This window comes from Haliaeetus leucocephalus, unplaced genomic scaffold (assembly GCF_000737465.1).
Source record: "Haliaeetus leucocephalus isolate CR32 unplaced genomic scaffold, Haliaeetus_leucocephalus-4.0 Scaffold616, whole genome shotgun sequence".
NCBI classification, from domain to species: Eukaryota; Metazoa; Chordata; class Aves; order Accipitriformes; family Accipitridae; genus Haliaeetus; species Haliaeetus leucocephalus.
This window is the reverse complement of record NW_010973052.1, coordinates 6391224-6414873: the sequence shown is the minus strand read 5'-3', so window position 1 is coordinate 6414873 and position 23650 is coordinate 6391224. Positions and strand designations below refer to the sequence as shown.

Here is a 23650-nt window from a genome sequence, read left to right as displayed (position 1 = left end):
CATTATACAAAGCACTGAATTCTTTGGAAAGGATCTCAAAATGCATTGCCCGAGAAGATGAACATAAATATATGGGCTTTCATAAACATATGAACAGACTGTTTCTCAACATATACAAACAATATATTGTAATATTTTATGCTTCTTTAATCAACTAGAAGTTTTCACTTTCAGCTAAGTTGAACTAAAGCTGCTTATTTGAAAGCATCTGCAAAAATTAGGAAAATCTGAAGTTTTATGTTTGAAACAAGCTGTAGTGGTCATCTTTTGCACTTTCCAAGTCAGTTATGTGCCTTCACCCTCAGTCCTTTTATTGGCTGTGTCAGCTAGAAAAGCTCCTTTTCAGTGGTACCCAAATTACTCTACTATTCCACATCTCTCCATTTCTAGACCTGCTGCTGAAACATCCCACTGAATGTTTTCCAGGCCTCCATAACTATATGTATTTTTTTGTACCCCTCAATAAAGAGAATATAAAATGACCCTAAAGCAGTCTTTTGCTGTCTTGTGCTTAACAGGACAGTTCCACTCCTCCTCCTCATTGCTCCCATATATGCGGGAATATCTTTCATTCTAGTATCAAAGTGAACTGATATTTTAGTGCCTGGGATGTGCCTGAAGGGCTGCAGCACTGAAATCCCCAAAATACTATTGGCAAGGACCATTGTATGAGGCCGACAGAAGTAAAGTTAATATGAGAAAAAGAGGAAAGGGTTTTTTCATTACTCAATAACTAGCTGGAAAAGGAGCCCAAGACTGGAAAGAAATTACTGGGTTTAGGAGGGAGGAAGGAGGGAGAAATTAGCAAAGGGGTCTATGCTAAGATGTTCGTTACTCTTTATATTCCTAAGTGACCTGGTAAAGTAATGGAATAGAGAGAAGACAAGGATTTTGGTTATATAACGTCATTTAAGATACGTAACATGAAATATAAAGATGACTGACTACAAGAAATAGTAGATCACAAAATGCAGAGTGAGCGAGGGATAGAATAGCAGGTAAATTTGGCATCCACGAGTGCAAAATCATGTATGTAGGAATAATAAGGATTATGGCTGCTTTCTCTGCAACGAGATCGAAGTTAATTGCCACCACTTTTGAAAGATAGTCTTCTGGGAATATCAGTCTGGGCTGGTGGTGGTTATATAGAGCATCAAATTCAGCTGTGAGTGGTTCGTCTACTGACAGTACTGGACCTTGGCAGGTGATCACAGCTGCTTTTGGTCCATGAGTCAAGAGAAGATTTTAAAAAAAAAAAAAATTAAAAAATAATATATATTTCCATAACTGTCCTTTCACTGATTTTGATTACATACAACGTAATGTAGCAGGTGAAGCTTTTGCCTGACGCTGTCAGCTGGCTCTGACAGAATACTCTCCTTGCAGGCTGTCATGGAAGTTCAGAACCTGAGACCTTCGTACTGGAAATTTCTTTTACGACTAACAAAGGGCAGGTATGTAATCAGGGCTATGTTATGGCTTGTCTAAACACGTCATTGATCGCATTCAACTTTCTATGTCATTTGCTTTCAACAGCAGAGCCGTAGAGTACGTATGGGCTAATTTCCTGAGTATTTACTTTGCTTTTCAAATGGTTTCCAGTCCACTTGAAGTCCTTTGCTGCTGAAGCGACACTCCTAGGTTTAGTCTAATGACAGGAGTAAAGACTTAAATCTAGTTAAGACTGTTGAGCAGATGGGTGGTTTACTTGAAGGCTTTTTTATCTTTAGTTCACTTGGAGGGTGGAATGCTTTGGGATTTCAGTGGAATACGAAGAATCCGGTAAACAACTACAGGAGTTGAAGAAATCTGTATGTACGGTGATCAACAACATGGTTAAAAGCATTATTAGGAATGTCAGAGTATTTCCTAAGAATACTGTGAAGATTCAATAGTTTTTTGCAGGACATCTATTTCGGTTAGGAAAGGAATTCTTTTTCTTGGAAAACTAATGAAAAATTTTCACTGATTATAACCATAAATTTACACTGTAATATCTTACTGGATATTTTTTCTCTTATTTGCTGCGGAGATCTAAAATGCTTACCATTTAAAATAGACTTGGCCGTAACCGATTTATAAAAATACAATTCAGTGAAGTGTACACTGTTATACTGATGTAGTACGTGACAGAAACAAGGCATCCAAATCTTGATGTAGGTCACTGTATGAATGGGATTACAAAAGGTAACGCTTGTGACAGCAGGCTCTCCAGGCTATAAAAACAGAAGTGAAATCAGAGGCCGGTCCCTGGAGCATGTTGAACCTACGCTCCCCATGGCACAGTACACTCTTAGCTGGACACGAGGTGACTGAATACATCGCTGGACGTAGTGGGATGCTTTCCTTGGGACGCCTGGAGGCCGTCTGCAGGCAACCTCGGAGGCCATACAAACACGATACGGGGATGATGTCAGTGCAGATGTCCAATTTTGGCTGCATTTTTCCCTCTTGTGCTAATCCTAAGGTTGCTTTAGTTGAAAGAGAGGAGGGAGAAGAAATTCTATTCTGCTCGGGTTTTTTATCTGAAGTAAATCTCTGTAATAGTAATTTTGACACTCTCTCCATAGAGGCAGATTCTTTTGATGTTTCATAGGTCTTTCGCTCAACACTGCTGAAGACTAAAGAGATGGAAATAGATTGTAACACCCATAAAATTGTTATCCACACTTGGGCAGGCATGGCCAGAGTTTGTGAGGCTGGGATGAGAAAGAAGAGTAGTATATTAGAGTAGTATATTTTGGGTTTACTTTTTTTGTGAAGTTAAAAGTAGAAGGGGACTCTCTCCTTTCCCCTCTTCCTCAGGTTGTGTTATATAAAGTATATTTACACAAAGCACTGTTAATCAGATTTGTCAATTGATTTTTTTTTTATTAAATCTTTATTGCCCGGGATGAAAAACTTGTAGTCTCCAAACAGTGCAGGCTGAAGCCTGTATTTCAAAGATTTGGATAGTCTTTTATGAAGTGAAATAACTTTAATAATTTTATAAAGAAATTAAATTAATCCTTTTAAAAATATAATTTTTAATATTTTTTTTTCCAAAAGTAAACGAATAATCTGTTCACTCTCTAATGTCTCTTCTTTTTCAGGTTTGCTCTCATGAACAGGAAAGTTTTAGATGTATTTGGTACTGAAGCATCTAAGAACTTCAAGGATTTCACACCTAAGCTTGACCCAAGATACACGGTTGTGCCACCAGAGCTACCGCTGGAGCTGTCTTGAAAACGATAGTATATCTTGTCATTGAATGTGATCAACGTTTTGTCCTGAAAAGTTAATTAACTTAACAGTTGTATATATGGAGGAGGGCTTGGGCTCCACTTCAGTATTGTTTCAATGAGAAATGCTTTTTACCAATCAAAAATACTGAAGCTTTGCAAGAAGGTGTAGCTTTGTGATTAAGCCCCTTCCATACACAGAAAATATTTCTGGATTACTGTAGTTGGCTGACAGTACGGTAGGTTCCTGAAAGAATTAAACAAATGAGTAATATATTTAGAGAAGAGAGGTAAAACATAAATATGCATAATAATTTCAAAAATTCTGTAGGTCATACCAGTAGAATATTTCTTGGTAAAACTAAAAGTAATTCTTAATTTACAAAGGAAGACAAATGGCGTAGTTTAGGTCCGAACTGTTACCTGATCTTAAAACTATTGCAGTCGGGTGAAAATGCCTCCTTGGCTTTCTAAATTGCGTCACTGATTTATCTCAAAAGAGCCACCGCCCGCTCATTATTTAAAATTACAGTATTTTTACACAGCCATGGTTGCAAAATAAGGCATTCCTTCGGAAAAGAAAATGCGTATTAATTCAGAAGTCACATTCCAGGGCTGTAAATCCCACTGACGATACGGATAACAGACAAGGAAAATAAGGCAGTACCAGCGAGCGCTGCGCGGCGAGGAGCAGCGGGGTGTGGTGGTCAGTATCTGCCAAGTGGAAAATGACAAAACCGGCAGAGGAAGGAATGAAACGTTCCAGCCTCTGAGATGGTGCTGGAAACAGCAGACAGTTACAAAAATAAAAAAGCCAAGAACAAAACAAAACAAAACAAAAAAATCCCCCAAAATACACTGAAATTAAATGTTTATTTTTAAAGGGCTTGACATTGTCGCTTTAGATGGCAGCGGGTTGTTTGTCAAGCTGCGACGCCAGCCGGCATTTCCAGCGTCCTTTAAAAGAGAACTGACCCCTGAGGTTAGACCGTTACAAGAGAACAGTTTTGACGATCGCATTAATAGTATTTTTTCCCTGTACTCAGTGAAGAGTGGTTTTCCGTCAGTCCATCAGCCAGCCACGGCTGGGACAGTTACATTAAGTTTAATATGGTACTCAGTGCAAGTAACTACCTACGCAAATTCCATCTCATTTTTATCCTGCGTACTTCCGCAGATAATAGTTTGTGTTCTAAAGCGAGACCTTGACGTGCTAATTGCTTTTTTTGCTTTTGGGGGCTTTTAGTTTTTTATTAGAATCCATTCAGATGTTGCTGAATGGTGTTTGTTACCCTAGAACTTAATGAAAAGATGAACTATATTCACATTCAACTGAAAAGAGACGAGGTAAGCCAGGAAATGGAAACTGCAGTAGGTTGCATGTATTTTAAAAAGAAAAAAGAAGAAATCAATGTTTTATCAAAGTCTTTGTCAGATGACATGAATTGGATTAATTAATAGAATCCTTGTCTTGTAACACTGTAATCCTACCCCAGCCTTAAGCATATTTTAATTCCCATTAGTTTAATTTCTTATTACTGAATATGCAGTAATTCTTATCAGATTTACAGAAATGTCATGAAAATTGTACCAATCTGTGCACAAAATCTGCTTCTTCATCAGCTACTGTAACAGGGATGCTTTATCACTGTTACTAAAGGTGCTTCATCCTTTAAAACAGTGGTTGTCCAAGTTAGTGTGAATAAAGTTCTGCAAGCTAGTTTGTATGCAATATTTTATTGCTTGAAATATTATACTAAAATTCCTCAAAAGGAAATAAAAGTTAATTCAACAAGAACTTTAAAAGGATTGTAATAGGTTTGTAGTGTTTTTCCACTGGAATATGGTCTAAAATATTTGACCTTGTAAAGTCTGAGAAGTTATATATTTTAGGTAATATCTTAGAGCTCACACGCTATATTATGAATACTTTCTAGTGTAACTATATACCATTCTCAAACTTCAAGATATTTTATAGATGGATTAATTTTCTTCACTGGAATGACAATTGTGATTGTTTCTCTATTTGAGTTAAAACAAATCCAAGTACTACATCTCAGCAGCTAAACGACAATTTTGCCTATGTTTTCTTGCTTCCAAAATTCACAGTCCTTGTTTTGAGTTCTTTTCATGTAATATAAAAAGAAATTAAAAATTTTTAAATTATTTTTATTCAAATCAAGTATATGTAAGAGAAAAAAGGATAAAGTCCTAATGTTTTTCCCAATAATAAACAGTTGCTGCTTGAAAAAGTGGCTTTTTGTTGATGTTGTTGCTAATAAGCCATCCGGAGTCATAATGAAGTAATACTTGGTGTTGAAGGGACACCAGGAATGTGACTGAGCATTTAAATTGCGCATATTTATTACAAAGTGAAGTCCTAACGCAGTGTAAATGAAGAGGTGATGCCAGAGCAGTTGAGCTCACAACTTCAGCTCTGCGCTTCCACGGGTGATTATGCAATATGGGTTGATGTTATTTAATTTTTCTGTTTTAAACAGAGAAAGCCACATAGCCCGTTATGAAGGCAGCGAAATGGTTGGCAGAGCTGCTTAAGGAGCAGCAGAATTCAGCAGTCGGGATCTAGAGTTTTCCCCTCCCAATCCAAGGCGTTCTGGCTGTGGCGAAGATATATGTGCAAAATCCCAAAGTGAAGGTTGCAGTCATTCTTTTATCTTTTGTGATGGATACTTGTTAATATCCTGTGCCTGCCGTCTTTCAGCTGATTTTCAGGCTGCATGAGATTGCTCCTGTTGCAGACCTTCACTGCTTATTCCCAGTCCTTGTAGGAGGTGATGATAGAGGTGCTGACATCTGCCACTGACATCCACTAAAGGAGAGGATTATTTCTTTTACAGCATCATTTTAAATGTAGTACAAGGCTGAGATTAGTGCAGATTTACTGGGTTCATGTGTGGTAGATACTTCCACCAGGGAGCGCATGAAGGCATACAGAAATTTTGATTTTTTAGAGGGCTAGTAATAAAAGCAAATAGTGCCTACAGTGGCACATTTTTAGTTTTTATAGCTAATGCTGTCTCAGTTTATGAGGAAAATGAGTAAAACATCAGAACTGCTTCAGTGTAGATGGAGTGATTTCACTGCTGAAGGTGAAAGCTTGAGCTTCCCTTGTATTGTCTCACACCTGGGTCTCCAGGACAATCTCAGAAGTTCTGCCTTCTGCAGGTGACATCTCTCCAGGCAAGGCTGCTCTGACAAAATACGGGTTTCTGTTGTGTGGTCAAGAAACTCCATGTTCCTCATCGTTTCTCAACCACAATGAGAACCAAGATGCCTTCCATAATGTGGACAACCTGTTCTCCTAGCAGCTTCCCACACCTCCCATAGCAGACCTGGGACCCTTTTACCCCAGCCATCTTAGATGGGACATTTCTGAGAACTGTCAGTAAGAATAAAAAATAATTTTCAGAAAACTTGTTGGGTTGTTCCCCCTCTCCTTTGAGAGTTTCCTTTCCTTTTGCCCAGGGCACTGTGCTTTTTGCATTTGAGGATGTGGGAAGGGGTTTGTTCCAGATGCTTGGTGACATCTCAGGCAGAGAGGTCTGCTGTGGTCTGAGCTCAGCCCTGTGCCTGGTGAGTTAAAAATTCAGGACAGCTTGTGTGAAAATGCTTCAATTTCCAACTCTGCCAGAGGAAAATATTTCTGGACAAGTGGTCCTGGGGTGGGTGTGCACTGACAAGGCACAAAAGGACAGAGAACAAGAAAATCAGTGATGCTTACACTGAGCTTTTACTTTGTTTAGGATTTTTTTTCCACAACTACTTTCAACATGGAGTGGAGGCAGGGCCCAGGCTCTGTACATCAGCATCAGGGTTATGAATCCTTGCCGTGACGCGGCAGAAACATAGGACCAGGCGGAGGGTGGTACGTAGCAAAATACAGTTGGGACCAGCGAAGTCATTTTGGTGGCCATAGCTTTGCGCCTAAATCCTGGTCTGGAAGTTTCCATTTCCAGATTTGTGTTTCTAAGCAGCGAGCCCTTCACCAAGGAGACTGGCATTTCCCTGGCTTCAGCCCTTGTTCTGCATCCCGATGAATCTAGCACTGGGGGTACTTGCAGGTGACTCAGTTTGGGGCTGGGTCTCACTTTCACAAGTTGCCTCCTTTTACAAAACAAACATGTTTTCTCCCACTCCTTTGAGGATACAATGGAAGAGTTTGACGCTTTCCCTTGAGCTACACAGTTTCATGGGTTTTCTTATTTAGTAGAAGATCTTGGAAGTTTTATTTATCCTATAGGTACATTTACAGTAATATTTGAGGCAAGGATATTTTTTCCCCCACAAGGAGCTTAATATTGCCGTTGTGGATGTACTGGCAAAATGACCCAATGCTCCCTCTTGCCTTTGGCCACATTAAAATGGGATCGCTTCACTCAGGACACAGCACCCACCTTTTGCAGCCGATGGATTATGTCCTTCCATCTCCACCAAATATGACACTCGTTTCACCAACCGGCTCCTTTGAACGTGGCAGGCAGAAACGTGAATTAGACCCCACTTTGATCTTAAGGACTTTTTTTTTCCTTGGCACAGGCCAGGGAGTTTCCCACTTGCTAATTAAAACAGAGAGAGGTCAGAAGAATTTTAAATATTAATGCCAAGGCTTTACCCAGGGTGGAAGAGGCTGGCTGAAAATGCAGGCAGACGATTAATCTTCTCATGCCGGTGGAATCCAATCAGTGTTTTTTTCCCCCTCAGCTGCCACAACAGAGACATAAAAAACGCTGCTGTGGCTGTCTGAGCAGGAGCTGACGGGACTGTTCCCAGGACAGCTTGAAGGTTACAGAAGACCTGATCACACAGGGTCAGGGACAAAAGCAAGGCTTTTTTCTGTGTTTTCCTATTATTTTAAAGAGTGAAGACCTGCTTTCCCATTGCAGGCAGTAAAAGCTTGCAAGAAGGGGCCCATTGGGCCGAGGTGAGCAGACCTGGTGTGAGAGAGTCCCACATTAAAACGCTGCTGCTTGCACCGTTTTGATACAAACATAAAAAAAGTTCTGAACAACCCAGAAACGTTGTTTTGCTCATTGTCTATTGGCTGTAAAAAAAAAAAACAAAACCCAAATCAGGCATTTCCAGCCCAGGTCACTTGTGATTATATTCACAAGCAGATTTAACGTCTCAAACCATCTTGCACTGCGATGCTCTTAGGTTTCCTTGGACACAAATAATATTATCCTGTAAACAATTTGAAACTGAGGCAGAAAGTGACCCCCGGGTTCACCGGTGACATCCCCTGGGTGGTGCCCGCAGCCCGGTGGGAGAGGACAGCTCTGGGCTGGCTGTGCTGGCTGTACGAGGCAAAGTCTGGCCTCTTCTACAGCAACGCGTCTCACCATCTCCTCCACTCTGAGACCTGGCAGCACCAAAGCAAGCTGAAGCTTAAGCAGATTTAAAGCAAATTTTAAAAAAAGGAAGCTTTTTCTCCCTCCATGGCGTATAACTGGGCTGGGGAACTCCTTGCCTGTGACCATTTACAGGAGTTGAAAAAGTGACCGAAAGATCAGCTCTAACGATACCCAAAGGCTTAAAAAAGGCAACGGCTCACGCGGAGAAATTCTCACCCCGTTGTCGTCGCTGCCGCGTGGGTTTGAAACTGTATTACTAGTGCATACCGTTGACCTAGAGGAGCTTTGGGTACTGTGTAATGAGGAACGGGCACTTTGACAAAAGTCACAGCGGGACCGGTGAGACAGCGTCAGACCACAACTCCTCAGGCACCGGAGGCATCAGCCCTTGCCTCTGGGAGGGTACGGTCTGCAAGCAGGAAAATTCACTATTTCTCACCAGCTTGGTGAGATGTCCACCAGGCGGGTGTGTTTCCCCACTCATGTCCTGGCTGCTGCCCGCAGTGCTCCTGGCTTATGGAATCACAGAGGGAAACCAGGTGCATTTCCACCAGCCCCATCTCCAGCAGTGCCTCCCCAAAAGGTGATCCTGTCCCTACACCTTTACCTAGTCCCTCCCTATGTTTCTGTTACCCAGCGCTCTGTGTCAGCCCCGTCGTGCTTGGGAATATTCTTTCCCCAGGGGTAAAGGAAACTCCAGGCATCCTGGCTGGGGGTCTTCTGTGGGAGCGCACTGGTCCTCTGCATGGAGCTGATCTAGGCCTCTTGGCTACAGCCCCAAATTTATTATTAATGCACTTCTTCCATAATCAGCTAAGGTGGGACTGTTGTCAGGGTGGCTTGGAACGCGACTTTCCTCAGTCATGTTTGGAGGGAGACTATCAAGCTCTGTCACAACCGCTGTTGGGTCTGCCAACCCAAAAGTTCTGCGACGGGTTATCAAATTTTGGCTTGATTGCATCTTTGAAGGCACACGGCCTTGATTTCCCAGCCAACAGACCAGGGGTGATGCAGAAATCCGGTTGGTTTTCTACAACAGTTCAGCTGAATCCTCTGCAAGGTCACATCGACAGCAAGGAGGTGTCCTGGAAATCAACTCTCTTTAGTCAAGTGGCTCTGTCCCACGGCCACAATCTTCAACGAAGCGTAAGCTCTGTCCCTGCTGTTGGTCCCAAAAGCAAAACAGTGTTGCTCATGCAGGGGATATCAGGGAAGTCAAAAAGCTGGTATGTGACTTGGTAACTCTACTCCATGCTTGCAGGCTTACAAGGAGCAAGAGTCATCAGCTTTCATACATGTTTTTCTGCATGGGACCAGCAGCAGAACACCTTCGTCTGCTCGCTCTGAAATTTCCTGCTGAAATAGGACAGGAAACCAGCAGCCCACCAGAACAGACTCCAGATCATTAAGCCCAAGGCCACTCACCACCTCTGATGTCTTGGCGTCTGTTTCTCAAGTTGCTACTGGAGTCAACCAGGGACCAGGCTGATTAGATCAGTCCCAGCGAACTGGACTGAGCCAGACTCGCCGCTGCTGTCTGAGACAAGCCCAACGGCCTCCCGCAATTTGCAATTTGTAGCATGCAGAACAAAGCTACGCTGATGAAGAACCTCCCTCTTTGATAGTGCTCTTTGCATGTTGGCCTGCCTGGAAACTTGGCTCCATGCAGTCTCTGATGATCAGCTGCTTTTTGAGCGCGGCCTCGGGCTTCACATTCGCTGCTTTGCAGCTCTGGGAAATAGAGGGAGGCTGAAAACCAGCATTTGCAGTGCTCCTGTGGGAAGCCATATGCTGAAGCCTTCCTCACCCCAGCTGGAGTTTCTGCTCGCCTGTCTGTCCTCCTTCACCCTCACGGTTCTCGATCAACCCCACAGCAACCTACAGCTGCTGAAGATGATCTCTATACCTGCTCCAGGGCATGTAAAATCCAAAGATGATCCAATGGGGCGAGCACAACTTTTTGCTCAGTTGGGAACAGCAGCAGTGGAGCTGCCTTTCTCAGCCGAGGATGTGTTTGACTGTAATGCTGGCTTTGATCTGTATGTAGAGAGGGATGCTGGACAGGAATTACTGCTTGCTCCAGCAATCATAATACCACTCAGCATGGGATTAATTTTTGATTCCATGAATTACTTTGAAATTATTTTGCTTTAATAAATTGGGGTGGGAGGAGAATATTCTCACAGAGATGAGAGTGAGTCCAAATAAAACAGCGTGTGTAGCAAGGCAAAGTAATTTTCCTGGGAGCCTAGGGGAGCTGGGGCCAGATTTTCAGTCCTTAGCTCAGATCCTTAGACCAAATCTTTCTTTGAACTCTTGATCCTTAAGATTTTTCTGTGCTATAAGGCAAGAGTAACCTTTTGCTTGCTGTGTTGGGAAATGTTGCCCAAGACTTGACAATTTAAGCACTTTATGCCATCACATAGAAAAAAGATCTCCCTCCCCTCCTGCCTGTTCTCTCCTGCAGCAGGTGAGAACATGGACTAGGCTCCCAGAGGGCTTAGGAGCGTCATTCTCATGTTTTGGTGCTTCAGCCTCAAATCACGATTCTCAATATCCACCCCAGCTGCAGTTGAGCTTGCCATTTGTGTGCTGGTTTCAGATGTGACCATCTCTAAGGATCTTCTGTGCCGATGCTTCTCCTGTGCTAAGCAGCCTCCCGTCTCCCACGTGCCCACGGGGATGCGGGTGTCCCTCTGCCGAGGCCAGACCTCCGAGGCACCTTCAAAACCGTCCAGAGGAAACGAGGTCTCACCCATACAAACTCCTGGACGTGTTCCAGGACCTGCTGGCCGTGCATTTGTTGGTCCTGGCCAAAGAATGCCAAGGAGCTTGCTAATGAATTAGCACTGAGAACCCGCCCGTTCCTGGCCCAGTAACATCCCTTGGCACTCTCCAGTTTAGGAGGGTGGACGCAGCATCGATGCATGGGGAGGGACAGGGCTTCCCACACCCCCAGCACGGCCGTGGGGCTGCTGCTGTGCTCGCCACAGAGCAGAAAGCAGTGAGAGGGGCTCAGCGGAGAAGCACGGCAGCCTTAGCCAGCAGATCTGCAAAGATTTTGTTGTGATTTGGAAGTTTGAAGTCCTGATGGGACTTGTCAAGGCAAGGCTTTGTCCCTTTGTTTTCACAGGAAGTTTCAGATTCCCAGCCATTGCTTCTTGCTGTTGCAAGGGAGAAAAGTGAGTCATGGAGTTTCCTACTGGCCTGAGGGCATATGCAGAGAAATTACTTGCAATGGACTCTGCCCAGACAGCCAAGCGCCTGGCAGCAAGGGAGAAATCAGGCAAAGACCTCTCGGATTCATTAGCATGGCTGCAAATTAATTGCCTGAACCAGTAATGGACATAAACATGTTTCCCTTGTGGGCAACCATTCTAGGAGGGAGCAGTGCTGCTTTGTCAAGGGCTGGGCTTAGACAGGGTGATATACATTTTATAGATTTAACCTGCATAATTTACTACGCAGACAAAGCAGGGGAGGAAGACGGATGCATGCGGAGCGAAGATGGATGTGCCTGTTTCCTTTCGCTCACCCCTTGGTCCACTCTCTGGAAATCACTGTGAATTCACTTGGAATTTCACAGGCTGGCATTTATTTTATTTTGCCAACAGAGCCGTGCTAACCACAGTCCCTGCTGCACATGGGTGGCAGGGAACAGCAGCCAGTGTGTCCCAGGCACGGCCACCCATGGGGGCTGCTCTGGTAGGTGTCCTGGGGCAGCAAATGCATCTCTGCCCTCCCTCCTTGGCTAGAGAAGCCCTTCCTAGAGGTGCCACCAAGGGCAGAAGTGCCTCCTACAGCACGGAAGGAGCATTTTCATTTTCCACAGGGGTATCTTTAGCCTGCTGAGAGGATGTGCTGCAATGGCCAACCACTTGGGTCTGGTGGTATATTGACTTCCAAGCAGCCCTCTCTGCTCTCATGAGCATCCTTTCAGTGCTTCTTCTTTAAACAAAAATACCTTTTCTGCCTTTAAGCTCAAGAAATGAAGGAGGAAAACAAGTTGCTACCATGTAAGGGAAAACAGCCCCTCCCAACATATATAAGATTTCCAAAAATCTGATGATGGGCTGGGTGGGCCTATGTTAAACTCCACAGGGAAGACAGTACATTTCGTGCTAACAAAACCAGGAGGCAGTAAAAATTGTGCAGTCTCGTTAGAGACAGGAACTCGAGAGGGGAGGAAGGGCTCCGACTGCAAGTTGCTTGTAGGCATTTGCCATTTCTAATGTCTCTTGTGAACTGGCTGGGGTTCCTCCTTGTGCAGGGGCACGTGAAGCAGAGGAAATGTTGCTCTGTAGGTTTAATTTTAGTGTATGCAACAGGCTCTGAGGTCATGCGTGAAAAAGTGGATCAACGTTAAGGGGTAGGTGGTGAGCCTGGACCCGAGCAGCTCTTCTCCTGCAGGAGAGATGGGAACATCAGCACATGAATATGGCATCATCTTTTGAGCAGGTCAGGGGATCTCTGTTCTTACTCTCCTGCCATCCCTGTGTCTGAGAGAGTGCCCCTTTCTGGGGGAAATCACCCATCTCTCATCCAGACATTTTGGGAGAAGCTCACCCTTCAATCCTGCAACAAGCCTGCAAAGTGCCGTGGGGTTTGGCCTCTGCTTTTGTCTCCTTTTAGAGGTTTGCTCCAGTTGAAAGAACTGAAGAAAAGAAAGTTTCGTATTACAGATTCGGTTGCTCATACTCTCCAGCCACACAGCCCGTTCCCTACGTGATTGTCATGAACACTCAGCTCCAGCCCTGCTTTCTGCTTCCCCCATGGAAGACGAGGACTCTTTACTGCACGCAGTGCTCAGATGCCGAGGTGAGAAATATCTCCACATCAATACACGTGTTTCCAAAACTCCTCACCCAGGAATCCTTCACATTCTTAATTGCTCTGATGCCGTAAGATGGCTTAGGCATATACAAAAATACATCTACAGGCACGCACGCACATACAGATGACCACAGTGTGGGGTACAAAAGGTTTGGGACTTTGCTGACTTTGCTTTGTTTTGCTTCATGTCATTTAATGTGATGCTACAGTGAGAAGGGACATTTGATTTTCTTTTTTAATCAAAGGAGAATACAAAGGAAGCTCATTTTTAATAGAGATGAAGTGTGTATGTATTCCTCTCCCATTAATGCTTTATAAAAGTCTGTACTGTTGAGTGTTGATACCAATCTTTTTCTGGTAAAAATACAAACTTGTATTAAAAATGAACCGTAGGGAATAAAACCATTTAGATAAATTATCTCTGCCAAATAAATGGTGGTCAAACTAATTTCTTACACTGATACATTCTTCCTTGTCCCTCCTCAGCAGTCTGTTTTCAGTACGGATTTTTTGCATGAAGTCCTGCCCTGTTGAAGTCTTTGAACTCACTGGGGCCAAAATTTTACCTTCTGATTTTTGAGTTGCCACTAGCCGAGCAAAGGAGTACGAGGCAGGTTTTGCTCAGGATGCAGCTTCCCCTGATGCAGCTGCAAGACTTCACTCCAGTGGGAGCTGGATTCCATCCAGTGCGTGAGCTGGACCCAAAGCCCACCCATCTCTTTTGAAACCTTCACACTCACTCTGTGATGACCACAAACCCCTCGTGGTTTGCAACTGTTGATGACACACCCAAAAAAGCAGAGATCTCACTTGATGTCTTTGTTCGTTTTCAAATGACTTGGCTGGACGCAGTTTGTTGATGAGTGCTGTCGGAGGGTGGGACGGAGGCTCCCACCAGCATGGTTTCCCCACGTGGTAGGTACTGGTGGGTGCTGGTGGGTTTGATCTTGGGGTGCTTTTCAGTGCAGTGAGTGCCACATTTTGGGTCCCTGAACCCCCTCGATGGAAGTAAGTCCCACCACCCGGGTCTGCAAGCCCTGGGTTGCCCATGGCAGGGATGCCCTGAGCCAAAGGGCATCCCATCATCATGGGAGAAGGGAGAGGAGTTGTCTTTTATTTTTGCAGGATGAACCCCAGCTGGAATTTACATGAGAACAAAAGCACCCAAGAAGTATTTCTGAGGTCTGGGTCTGCTATGCTGCACTTCATTTGTGAGGTTTTGGCACAAAAAAGACCTCCCCTCGCTTCATCATAACAGAGTGCTGAACCACATCCATGTCCTGCCGCGGGGACTGCTCCAGCAAAGGGTGTAAGCACGGGCTCAGACCCACCACCCTTGACCAGCGGATGCTCACGCACCGAGCCCGAGGTTCCCACCGCTGCCTCTCCCGCACTCTGCACAAGCTGGGCCCTTTGCAGGACGTGGCTGTTGTCGGGTCCATCCCTCCAGGTACCAGACACAACTGGCCCATTTGGCCCAACTTGCTGAGCAGCTGTGTGCGTACAGCCCTGGGTACACAGAGCCGAACGGGGACACAGCTGGGTGCTGTGATGATGACCCAGAGGCTGGAGGATCTTTTGCAACTTTTTGCCAGGAGCATCAAAGATTATACCCTTCCTGGAGAACCATCTTCACCTTCAAAGTCAGAGCATACCTAGAGCTAAGGTGGGAGAAGTCATGGGAAAGAGTCTTTGGCAATCTCTGCTGCCTCCGCCTCCTTTGTCCTTAGGCAGCTGATGAGCAAAAGGCTTTCGTAGAGCTGAACTTACCTTAGGGAAAAAAACAAAAAGCAAACTGCAAGACCTCCCTCCCCAAACCTCTGGAAGGTTTCCTTTATGGATTCTTACAAAATCCGAGGATGACCTTTTATAAAACTGATGGAGCAATTAGTGCTGATTCCTCACACCCTAGAGATCAGACTCCCTGAGGGAGTCTCAGTTGACTCGCAGCCGACCAGTGAAATACCCTGAACCATTACACTCAACTGGAAATGCTAGTAAAATTCTTTATAATATCATAAAGGAGGAAGGAAAAGAAGAAAGAAGTGGAAATAGCCGACAAATGAAATAGAAATAGAGAAATCCTTTGCTCTCTGTGTTTGGAGGGCAAGACCACACAGGCCAGCAGTGAGCAAGCTTGCTGGTGACAGAGAGGGGAGAAACAGGAGAGGTAAATTGTATTTATATAGGTGCCAATCAATTTGGACAAATGTTTAGCAGCCTTGACACTGAGACAAATCAAACCCTGCAGAGGAACTTTTTTTTTTAATCATTGAATAGCCAGCTTAAAAACCAATATGGTCTGGAAATAATTGGAATGATAGTATTTCCTGGTTCCCATGGGAATATGAGCTGGGGTACTCCGTGCCAGTTGCTGTCAGCAGCATCTATTCTGAGAAGACCCTGAGTACCAGGTTACAGCAACCCAGGCTGGGATCACGTGGGCTCAAAGAGCAGCTGAGCCCACTTATCCAAATTAGCACATTACAGGCATCCTTGCTCTCTTCTTTAGGATGCAGGTGAAAAAGGAGAAACCTAAGTTACACCCTGCAGCGTCTGTGAAATGCCATGCCCTGCCAGGAAGCAGAACACCTTTGACTTGCAGAATTGATATATCTGTTTTTTCCTGCATGGGCATTGCTGTTTGTTGCATTGGCTTTGTTTTGAAGTGTTTGATGTATTTCTCTCTGTAAAGAGAGAAATTTATGGAATAAATATTCTTACTCTGCAGCAGGTGGGGGGGTAATGGAGGACAGTGGAGGAGAGCATCCCCCAGCTCAAGCCCTGTGCAGAGTCGCAGGGCCATGAAAGGCTGCACAAGGCTCCCTGACTTGCGCTCTCTCCTGTTCCTCTTTGGAAGGGCTCCAGCAGTCCTTTCATTTTTTCTGCTGAAACAATTTTTTTTAAAGCCATATTTTTGCATTTTTTTTTTCCAGAGGATTATAAGTTTTCATCAGAAAACTGGAAATTGAAAAGTTCTTGGTCAATGACTTTTAAAAAAAAAAAAACAGGTTAAATGAGGTATTTACTATAGGTGCCTGGGCAAGCAGCAACAACAAACATGTTCACATCATGAAAGAGAAGTGGCCCAAGTTGATGGCTCTGTGTGTGAGGTCTTTGCTTTTCATTCTCCCTGTCCTCCTTGGCTCCTGATGCATTTTGGAGCTTGGAGGACTGCACCTGGGTGGTGGTGGGACCAGGGGAGAGGCTGTTGGGGAGAGGAGAAGGCAGGGAGGCCAGCATACTGAAGAGGCTGTGAAGTTAGCTCAGATGAGCCATAGGGAGTGAGAAAAATGGGCTGGCAGGCACCCTGTTGCCCTGCTGGTGGGCTTCTCCCAGGCAATGCTCCTGTCAAGCTTTGCCCACCCTAGTCTGCTCCTTATCCCACAGGAGGGTCCTGGGGTCTCCAAGGGAGAGATCGTTCATGACATGCCATGAGTTGGGTTTGCATGGCAAGGTTTTGGTAGCAGGGGGGGCTACAAGGGTGGCTTCTGTGAGAAGCTGCTAGAAGCTTCCCCCATGTCTGATAGAGCCAATGCCAGCCGGCTCCAAGATGGAGCTGCCGCTGGCCAAGGCCGAGCCCATCTGCAACGGTGGTAGCACCTCTGGGAGAACAGAGTTAAGAGGGGGAAAAATGTTACTGCATAACAGCAATTGCAGCCAGAGAGAGGAGTGAGAATGTGAGAGCACCAGCCCTGCAGCCCCCCAGGTCAGTGCAGAAGGAGGGGAGGAGATGCTCCAGGCGCCGGAGCAGAGATTCCCCTGCAGCCCGTGGTGATGAAGACCATGGTGAGGCAGGCTGTCCCCCTGCAGCCCAGGGAGGTCCACGGGGGAGCAGATCTCCACCTGCAGCCCGGGGAGGACCCCACGCCGGAGCAGGGGGATGCCCGAAGGAGGCTGGGACCCCGTGGGAAGCCCACGCTGGAGCAGGCTCCTGGCAGGACCTGTGGCCCCGTGGAGAGAGGAGCCCAGGCTGGAGCAGGTTTTCTGGCAGGACTTGTGACTCTGCAGGTGATCCACTCTGGAGCAGTCTGTGCCTGAAGGACTGCAGCCCACGGAAGGGACCCACGCTGGAGCAGGGGAAGAGTGAGGAGTCCTCCCCCTGAGGAAGAAGGAGCATCAGAAAAAAACGTGTGATGAACTGACCGCAACCCCCATTCCCCATCCCCCTGTGCTGCTCAGGAGGTAGGAGGTAGAGAAAATCAGGAGTGAAGTTAAGCCCGGGAAGAAGGGAGGTGTGGGGGGAAAGTGTTTTAAAATTTGGTTTTATTTCTCATTACCCTACTCTGATTTGATTGGTAATAAATTAAATTAATTTTCCCAAGTTGAGTCTGTTTTGCCTGTGACTGTAATTGGTGAATGATCTCTCCCTGTCCTTACCTAGACCCATGAGCCTTTCATTTTTTTTCTCCCCCTGTCCAGCTGAGGAAGGGAGTGATAAAGCAGCTTGGTGGGCACCTGGTGTCCAGCCAGCGTCAACTCACCACATGCCACCTCCCATCACCTTATTCTCTGGAAACTCACATGATGGCCACTGGTCATCCACACCGTAGTGCCCGTGGAGACGTGGCAAGCCAGAGATACAGGTCTGCCAGCGCCCTGATTAGCTTCAAAACATTCATAGTGCATGTTGCCTTAAAATCCAGCCTGCCCCATGCTCCCAGTTGGTGCTGGGAGGCACGGGGCTTCCCCAGGGCAGTGGTGGGGATGAGCATCTTTGAGCAGGCTGCTGGGGCTTTTGATTATTTTGGAAATGCAGCTCTATGTGGGCGGGGGGGTAATAACACTGCTGCCGTGAGGCCTTCTGGGCACATCTGTGCTGCTGGAAGAGGAGCCCCAGGGACCAGACATGGCTCCTCCTCTGTTTACAAACGTGGACGTGGCCTTCAGGCCACCTCTCCTGAGCATCTTGGTTTAAAGAAAGAGAAGACAAATTCCTGAACAGAGATCTTGAAATGAGCAAAATGTGGGCCCCTTTCTCCCCCTGTGGCTTGGTGAGCAGTCGGGTGGGTTTTCCCCACAGCCAGGCCTGTCTGTGAGTTTCTGCAGCACGTGGCCAGGTCTTGAGCCACCATTAGTCACAATGACACTGCTCTTGTTCCAGGGGAGATGGGGATTTTGAGGGGATTTTGGACACATGTCTGGAAGGCAGCATTAGGGAATAACTGTTGCCTGCAGAGTGCTACTTCTGGAAACCTTCCCTCCTCAGCAATCATGTTCCTCAATCTTACTTGATTTAGCGATTCAAAACTCCATTTCCTCCTTTATTCTAACTTGTGTGTGGTGTTTTATTTCCATTTCTGCTTTCAGCCTCTTCTGTGACATTGGGCAAAGCTGTTCAATGTCTTTCTTTTGTTTCCTCTTTCATTCAGTGCCCATCATGCCCTGTCTGGCCCTGTTCATTCAAAAGGATACTTCATTTTAACTGTAAGCATGTGGGTTTTGGATCAAATAATGAGAGCTGGTTTTGATTAAAGATGATCTTTCATTATGCAGTTGTACAACAGAAGAAGGTTCTGCTGTCAGGGAATCACAGAGTAATGTAGTTTGGAAGAGACCATGGGAGGTCATCTGACCCAGCTCCCTACCCAGATCCAGTCATTTGATGGCCATGAGATTTTGCCAGTGGTAATAAATTTTCTGCTTTGTTTCTGGTTAGATTTTTCCATGCTTTATCCTCCTTTACTTTATGTAGCTAATAACTGCAGGTAGAAATAGATATTTCTGGTGCAGGTAGTGGTGTAGTTAAAGCCAAACACAGTTAGTGAGAGTTGACCTGTTTTTAATATGGGCTATACAGAATTCATCCACTTCTCACTTCTTCGCTTGAAAGAGATGAGTTCTCCTGTTTTCTGTTCATTGTCAGCCCACCAGTGACTGGTGCATTGAAACTGCATCATCCAGGATGTCAGCAGACCAAGATGTGCCCAAAATGGAAATTTCTTCTAGTGTTGGTAGAGGATTACCAGAAAGAGCGCAAAGGTTAGTACTGCATAATTACACCCACACGGGAAATGGCAGTACTGTACCAGCCAGGAAAAAGCCCCAAAGGATGTCATATTGCCCAATTCCCTCCCCACCCACCGCCTTTCCAATCCCCTAACAGCTGAATTTACAGCTAAGACAACCAGCAATGAAACAGCCTAATGGACCTGATGTCCCGTTTGTCATCCCAGGACATTAGTGCCTCTGGAGCCAGCTCTCAGCAGGTACAAACTGGGAGTGCTCTGCATGCCCAGTTGTGCTAGTTCATGCCAGCTGAGGACTTGTTGCATGGACTCTCTGGGTCTGAGCACAGGAGACAGCTTGATGCTGGTTATCTTCACGAGAAGGCTTAGAAATCTGCAGCCTGATTTCCCTCCAGTTTTCAGTAAAGCAGGACTACTGGAATCAGTCAGATTCTCACCTCATTTAAATGTAATTCACCCCACTAGATGCTAACTTTAGCAGCATTTCACCAGGGCTGTACCTGGTGCAAGAGCATGGTTCAGCCTAGTGAAGCTACACAGCTGTACTATAGAGGCTGGGGGAGAAAACAGCCCATTTTCAAAAGAAGAAAACTCCAATCTGTGTAAATCAATAAATCCTTTGGAAAAAAGTTGGTTTGAGACTAAGTTTCTCTAAGGCACCAGCTTGTTCTTGGCACTAATGTTTTAAGCATGTAATTTTAAAATCATTTAGACTAAGACTGTAAAATTTGAAGTAGGTATACAGCAAACAATGTAACTGTGAAGACAGATCATTCTCCTAGTAAATAAGAAAGTATTTATAAGCTTGTGTTCACAACTATGCATACATTTTGAGAACCAAATTCTTCTTTTATTTGGAATATTACTTCATCATGAGGGAACTGGAAAACTTTGTTCAGCTTCACAGAGCTGCAATATTTTTATATAAACAACCCATTCAGTTCAGCAAGCTACTTAAACTTCTGCTTAAATCCTGTTTGCCTCAAGCTTTGATTTCCATTAGTGCTCTTTCAAGTTAAGCATAGGCTTAACAGCTTTTCTAGATCAATGCCCAGGATAGCAGGTGACAATTCCAGCTATCAATGAGACTTAAGTGAAAAGACTACTTCTTTGGTCTTCTTGTTACCCCTAAACCTGTTTTGCCCAGCTCCGGGAGTTCATTTCTTTAACAGACCACTGGTGAGTTGTTTATAGCCTTGGTGGTCTCCAGTGCCAACGCACGTCTCTTCTCCAATCACCGGCTGCCTGTCGACACCACATCCCCTGTCCCCGTTCTCAAGGTCCCTGCTATCATACCAGCCTTGTTTTCCTGTACAATGTATCATTACCCTGGGGTCGTAAATCATTTAGCACAGAATAAGTATTGTCTGTATAAAAAATTATGGTTTCACCACATTATTATTACAAAGAAAACAAATTAGGCAATAGCTACCATAGTCACTAGAAAAAATGCTGTTACAGCTGAACAAGTTAAAGCAAAACTTTAGGCAAGCTGAGACACATTTGAACAAAGCCTCAACAGTCCTGAGGCTTTGCAGAGATAGAATGAAGCCTGTGGCCTTTTACTAGCAATCAGAATCCTGAATTTAGTGGGATACAGGGCAACAGCAAAATGAAAGCATTAAATAGGCTTAGTGCCCAGAGTGTCTATTGAGAAACAGCACGAATAACCTCTTGTTAGCCTGATAATTCCTCTTTCAGGAGACCCTATTTTAGGATGTGAAGCACTATATCAAATATTTGCTTAAAAAGAGACAGAATAGTTACTCTGCATTATACTTACATAAGAAGTCCATTATCTCCTGAAGGATGTCCAAATCATTGAACACTACGTATCTTAGATAAGACACAGTTCTAGCTCTTGACCTTGATTATCCTTTCCTTCCAAGCCTGTTCCAAGCACTTAAGTAGAGAGGCCTAAACACTGAGCTGGTTGGCAGCAAGATCTTTTATCCCCTCTTTCAAAATATAATATTTCTTTTGCCAGTATTTTTCTTTCCTATACAGAAAATGGGATTCAACTCACCTAACTTTGGAGGTCTTCAGTGTGGAAGTCTGACCAAGGCTCTGCAAGCTCCCTTTACAGAATCACAGAATGGTTGAGATTGGAAGGGACCCCTGGAGGTCATCTCATCTAGCCCCCCTGCTCAAGCAGGGCCACCTAAAGCCAGTTGCTCAGGACCATGATGTCCAGATGACTTTTGAATATCTCTGAGGATGGAGACTCCACAACCTCTCAGGCAACCTGTGCCAGTGGTCACCCTCACAGGAAAAAAGCGTTTCCTGATGTTCCGGCAGGGCATCCTGTGTTTCAATTTGTGCCCATTGCCTCTGGTCCTGGCACTGGGCACCACTGAAAAGAGCCTGGTTCCATCCTCTTTGCACCCTCCCTTCAGGTATTTATACACATTGATGAGATCCCTGGTGAGCCTTCTCTTCTCCAGGCTGAACAATCCCAAGACTCTTAGCCTCTCTTCATAGGAGAGGTGTTCCAGTCCCTTCGTCATCCTTGTGGCTCTTCATTGGATTTTGGCCAGGAGCTCCTCCTTCAGCCATGCAGGCTTTGCATTTTTGCCTGACTTCTTATTTCTTGGGATGGAAAAGTCTTGACCTTGGAGGATATGATCCTTGAATATTAATCAGCATTTTTAAGCACCATTTCCCTCCAGGGTCTTATTCGTCAGGATTCTTCCAAGCAGATCTTTGAAGAGGCCAAAGTGTGCTCTTCCGAAGTCTAGGGTTGTAAGTTTGCTTTTCACCTTCCTCCCTGCCCTCAGGATCCTGAACTCCAGCATCTCATCATCACTGCAGCCAAGGCTGCCTGTGATCTTCACAATCCCAATGAGCCCCTCCTTGTTGGTGAGTATAAGGTGCAGCAGAGAACCTTTCCTCCTTGGCTCCTCCGTCACTTGGAGGAGGAAGTTATCATCAATGCACACCAGGAAATTCCTGGATTGCTTACGTCTTGCTGTGTTGTCCCTCCAACATGTATCAGGGTGGTTGACATCTCCCAAGATGATTGGGGCTTGCAAACATGAGGCTGCTCCTATCTGTCTGTAGAGGGCCTCATCCACTTGTTCTTCCTGGTCAGGTGGCCTATAGCAGACACACACTATAACGTCATCTTTACCTGGCCTCTCTTTAACCCTAGAACATAAGTTCTCCATCGATTCCTCAACCATCCCTGGGCAGAACTCCATGCAATCCAGCTCCTCTCTCACATAAAGGGCAACACCCTCTCCTCGTCTTCCCATCCTGTCGTTCCGAAAGTTCCTGTATCCCTTCATTGCAATGCTCCAGTCACAGGAGCCATCCCACCACATCTCTGTGAGCCCAACAAAATTGTAGCCCTGCAACTCTGTGTTCCCCATACTGCGGCGCTAGTATACAGGCACTTCAGAGAGGTTTCCCAGCACATCGAGCTCCTGGGGAGTTTGGGGGATTTCTCCGTAATGGTGCCTTGTAGGCTCTTCCTTGGTTACATACTGAAGGTGATCCCACTTGAGCCTCCTTTTGTTGACTTTGTGATGCCTTCCTTCACATCACCCCATGCCTTTTGCTCAGTGATTCTGTACATCACTCCTTTGCAGCACTGCTGGTTACTCTCTCCCCCCCCCCCCCATTTTCCTTAGTTTAAAGCCCTCCTTATGACGTCAACCATCCTGTTGGTGAAAATAGCTTCGCTTAGTGAAGTGGACCCATTTCTTCTAAGCAGATGCTATTCTGCAGACGGGATCCCATGGTTATAGAACCCAAAACCCTGCCACCAGTGCCAGTTACTGACTTGTCCCATTAGCATGCCCTTCTCCTCAGACCCTTTCCCCTCACTGGTAGGATTGAGGAGAACACCATGGGGGTCCCCATGCCCTTAACTACTGCCCCCAAAGTTCTGTACTCGCTTTTGATATTTTCCAGATTTTTCCTGTCCGTATCATTTGTGCCCACATGGAATAACAGCAGGGTGTAGTAGTCAGAGGGCCAGCCCAGCTTTGGGAATCCCTCCACAACATCCTGGATCCTGGCCCATGGCAAGCAGCAAGCCTCTCCAGATGTTTGGTCAGGTTGACAGACAGATGCCTCTGTCCCCCCCCAGCAGGGAGCGACTCATTACAATGACTTGCCATTTCTTACCGGTAGTCTTGCACGATTTAAGGCTAAGTGGACCAGGTCTTTTGCTTGTAGTTGCATCTGAGTCCCCTTCAGCTTTGGTGGCGGTGAATCCATTTTGCAGCTGTAAGCCCTTAGGTGGGGCAGG

General features: G+C 45.4%; 1 protein-coding gene across 1 annotated transcript in view; it reads left to right on the top strand.

Annotated features, from left to right (window-relative positions):
* The window catches only part of TMEM135 (transmembrane protein 135), a 160845-nt gene extending 156999 nt beyond the window's left edge, over positions 1–3846 (top strand). Inside the window, exons 14-15 of the mRNA XM_010578273.1 lie at positions 1387–1454; positions 3093–3846. Coding sequence (XP_010576575.1) covers positions 1387–1454; positions 3093–3225 — 201 coding nt within the window. The 3' untranslated portion in view covers positions 3226–3846. The remainder of the gene's footprint in view (positions 1–1386; positions 1455–3092) is intronic.
* The last annotated feature ends 19804 nt before the right edge of the window (positions 3847–23650 follow it).